This window comes from Anoplopoma fimbria, chromosome 13 (genome assembly GCF_027596085.1).
Source record: "Anoplopoma fimbria isolate UVic2021 breed Golden Eagle Sablefish chromosome 13, Afim_UVic_2022, whole genome shotgun sequence".
Classification (NCBI taxonomy): Eukaryota; Metazoa; Chordata; class Actinopteri; order Perciformes; family Anoplopomatidae; genus Anoplopoma; species Anoplopoma fimbria.
The window spans coordinates 28,564,632-28,568,503 of NC_072461.1; the positions used below are offsets into that span (position 1 = coordinate 28,564,632).

General features: G+C 43.1%; 1 protein-coding gene across 1 annotated transcript in view; it reads left to right on the forward strand.

The window, feature by feature from the left end:
- The first annotated feature begins 483 nt into the window (after positions 1-483).
- LOC129101594 (chromaffin granule amine transporter-like) overlaps positions 484-3,872 on the forward strand; it is a 10,005-nt gene continuing 6,616 nt past the window's right edge. Inside the window, 8 exon segments of the mRNA XM_054611471.1 lie at positions 484-499; positions 997-1,095; positions 2,087-2,215; positions 2,218-2,345; positions 2,414-2,538; positions 2,650-2,708; positions 2,869-2,952; positions 3,114-3,206. Coding sequence (XP_054467446.1) covers positions 490-499; positions 997-1,095; positions 2,087-2,215; positions 2,218-2,345; positions 2,414-2,538; positions 2,650-2,708; positions 2,869-2,952; positions 3,114-3,206 — 727 coding nt within the window. The 5' untranslated portion in view covers positions 484-489.

Below are 3,872 nucleotides of genomic sequence, written 5' to 3' on the forward strand. Positions count from 1 at the left end.
CCTTTGTTTTATTGATTTATTGTTTGTTTCTTTATAATAATTATTTTTTATTTTATTTTCCTTAAGGTTGACTTTCAGTCTTATATTTATACACTAGATATTAAGATGTCTTAAAATATTATTTGTTAGTTTTTAATGAAATTTGATATATTTTGTTGTTTTCTCTTTGTTTATTTTGTTTTTATTCAGATATCTTGATGTGTGTTTTGTTGTGTATTGATTATATATCGCTTCATATATTGATGGATGATTGTCAGCTGTTGCTCCGTCAGCAGCCCATGTTTATTTTATTTAAATCAGAAAGTGACAGAGACGAGAGAATAAAACATTTTATCTTAAAAATTATTCAGAATATATATATATATGTATTTATAAAACTGAAGAAAGATCAACAGAGTTCATGATGTTCTGCTTCAAAATAAAGATTCAGAAGAAAATCACATCAATTCTCCATCAAACAGAAGACAAACGAGATGGAGAGATAAGAGAATGAAAGCAGGTGTGTGTGCGTGTGTGTGTGTGTGTGTGTGTGTGTGTGTGTGTGTGTGTGTGTGTGTGTGTGTGTGTGTGTGTATGTGTGTGTGTGTGTGTGTGTGTGTGTGTGTGTGTGAGATAACCGTGTTAGTGAGAGAGGAAAGAGCCCCTAAACCAATCAGCAGTCAGAACAGAAAAGTCATTCAGCTCATGTTCATGCTAATGAGAAAAAAATCTTCTTTGTGACGTAACACATCTGTTATACTGAGCTAATGTTAGCTTAGCATGCTAGCAAAGATGGTTAACATCATACCTACATACAGCAAGACTTCAGATACAGAATTATAATACATAAATACTGAAGTTTAACATGTTGACGAAGATAAATGTGTGTGTGTGTGTGTGTGTGTGTGTGTGTGTGTGTGTGTGTGTGTGTGTGTGTGTGTGTGTGTGTGTGTGTGTGTGTGTGTGTGTGTGTGTGTGTGTGTGTGTGTGTGTGTGTGTGTGTGTGTGTGTGTGCAGACATGCCGTGGCTGCGTCAGAGTCGAGGTTCTCCCAGACTGGTCCTGGTGGTGGTTTGTGTCGCTCTGCTGCTCGACAACATGCTGCTCACTGTGGTCGGTGAGTACGAACACAAGAACAACAACACGAAACAAAACTTTTTCTCTTAGAATAGAAAATATTAGTTAGCTAGCTGGTCTCTGAAGGTCCTGCATTCTGTCCTCATGGGGAAGTGGTCTCCTAGTGGTGAGGAGTGAGGCCGGCCCGGTGCTACCGACAAGCTGTCTCTGTAACCAATGTTAATGTTAGCATGAAAGCATGGTGGATTTAGCAACAGTTAGCTAACTAGCCAGCCGCTAAATGGGTAAAATTAGCACACACTCTCGTCACAGCGTAGGAAAGCACATTGCTATCAACAGATATGTGACATCTCTGCTCTGATGGAATTCTCAAACCGGTGTTTTTTGAAAGCATGAACGAATTAGCATGCTAGTAGCCCACCGTACAACAACAGTTTGTAAAGATGGAGTAGAGATGATGTCCAAAAGAAAAGAAGGAGAAACACTCCTACTTTAAACATCATGAAGGACTTCAAGAACAAACATCTCAACGCCAACCTTTTAGAGAAGAAGAGGCTGAGTTCACACGGTCCAACAAGTCCTCCACCACACGGTCCAACAGGTCATGTGATCACGTGGAGTTTAACAGTCACAGCTGCGTTTATCTGTGACGCAACTAAAAAAACCTGGAGGTCAACGCTGTCGTCAGCAGTTAGACTCACACACACACACACACACACACACACACACACACACACACACACACACACACACACACACACACACACACACACACACACACACACACACACACACACACACACATCTGACCTCTTGACCTTGAACTTTAAATCCGGCCGTCTCAGTTCTCAGTTGTCTCCTTCGGTTTAATTTCTCAGATTAAATCAATTTTTTGCTCTTTTCTCCTCTAATGGGTTTAAATGTTGTTTCAGGCTTTAAACAGATATTTTTACCTCTTAATCAATCAATCTATCAATCAATGATCTTGTGTTAATCTTTATTCAACCAATCCATCCGTCCTCCTCCTCCAGTGCCGATCGTGCCGACCTTCCTCTACGCCATGGAGCATCCCAGTCCGGAGCCCCAGACCGCCCAGCCCTCCCTGCTCCCTCTGCCCAGCCGCGGAGCACCGATCCTGGGTTCTCCATCGGAGCAGAGCCCCGGTCGTCTCCTCTGGTGTCTCTGTTCGACAACTCCACCTTCAGTCTGCAGGAGGTCTGGACCGAACCGCCCACGGACCAGACCGGACCCACCACAGACCTGCAGCTCAACCAGACCTCAGTAGGTGATGCTCACCTCACACCTGAGTGACACCTGTTCACAGGTGAGTTCACCCGTCCTCCCTCTGTCTCCTGCAGGACGCCTCCTGTCTCCAGGACAGCGTGTTTCTGGAGGAGGAGAACGTTCGGGTCGGCCTGTTGTTTGCCTCCAAAGCTCTGGTCCAGCTGCTCATCAACCCCTTCGTCGGCCCGCTCACCAACAGGTTTCTGATTGGCTGATTTCAAACACCTGTCACTTCCTGTCTGACAGCAGTTTAACTTAGAATCAACATCAGTTTAAGTCTAAGTGTAGAATGATCTGTCTGTCTCTGCAGGGTCGGGTATCACATCCCCATGTTCGCTGGTTTCATCATCATGTTTGTGTCAACCATCAGTAAGTCACACACACACACACACACACACACACACACACACACACACACACACACACACACACACACACACACACACACACACACACACAGTGAGGACAGTACGTTTCCATAAAGAGATGTGTAACCGTGTGTGTGTTTGTGTGTGTGTGTGTGTGTCAGTGTTTGCGTTCTCAGGGACGTACGCTCTGCTGTTCTTCGCTCGCTCTCTTCAGGGGATCGGCTCGTCCTTCTCTTCAGTGGCAGGTCGACGCTTCAACTATGAACCATCAAACATCCAGAACACACACACCTGATTTAAAACTGACTGTGTGTGTGTGTGTGTGTGTGTGTGTGTGTGTGTGTGTGTGTGTGTGTGTGTGTGTGTGTGTGTGTGTGTGTGTGTGTGTGTGTGTGTGTGTGTGTAGGGCTGGGTATGTTGGCCAGTGTGTACACAGACGATGAGGAGCGAGGCATCGCGATGGGCATCGCTCTGGGAGGACTGGCGATGGGAGTCCTGAGTGAGACACACACACACATTCCCGTACTTCTGTCTTTGTGAGGTCCCTAGTTAGCATAAAGTATTCTGGAGACCCTCACTCAAACCTCAACCATCACCCCTAAAGGCCCAACCCTAACTCAAACCTAGACCTGGTTCTAACCTGAACGTTAAAACCAGGTCTGAACCCTCAAACAGGCCTCAAACAAAAGGTCCTCACTCTGCGGTTAAAAACGTGTGGACCCCACTATGTAACAACTACAACAACACACACACATGTTTGCACTTCTATAACATGGTGGTGGAAAGTAACTGTGTACATTTACTCAAGTACTGTAACTTAGTACAATTTTGAAGAACTTTTACCTGAGTATTTCTATTTCCTGATACTTTTTACTGTACTACATCTCAGAGGTAAATATTGTACTTTTTACTGTACTACATCTCAGAGGTAAATATTGTACTTTTTACTGTACTACATCTCAGGTACATATTGTACTTAACAGTACATAAAGTCCTTAAAATAAACTCCACCTTTAAAGTGATGAACACATCAATGACTCAATAACTATAATATGATAATATAATATATATATATTATTTTACAGAATGAATACTTTACTATTGCTCTTTTCAGTATATTTTGATGCTTTTTTACTTATCATAAAGTAACATTTTAAATGCAGGT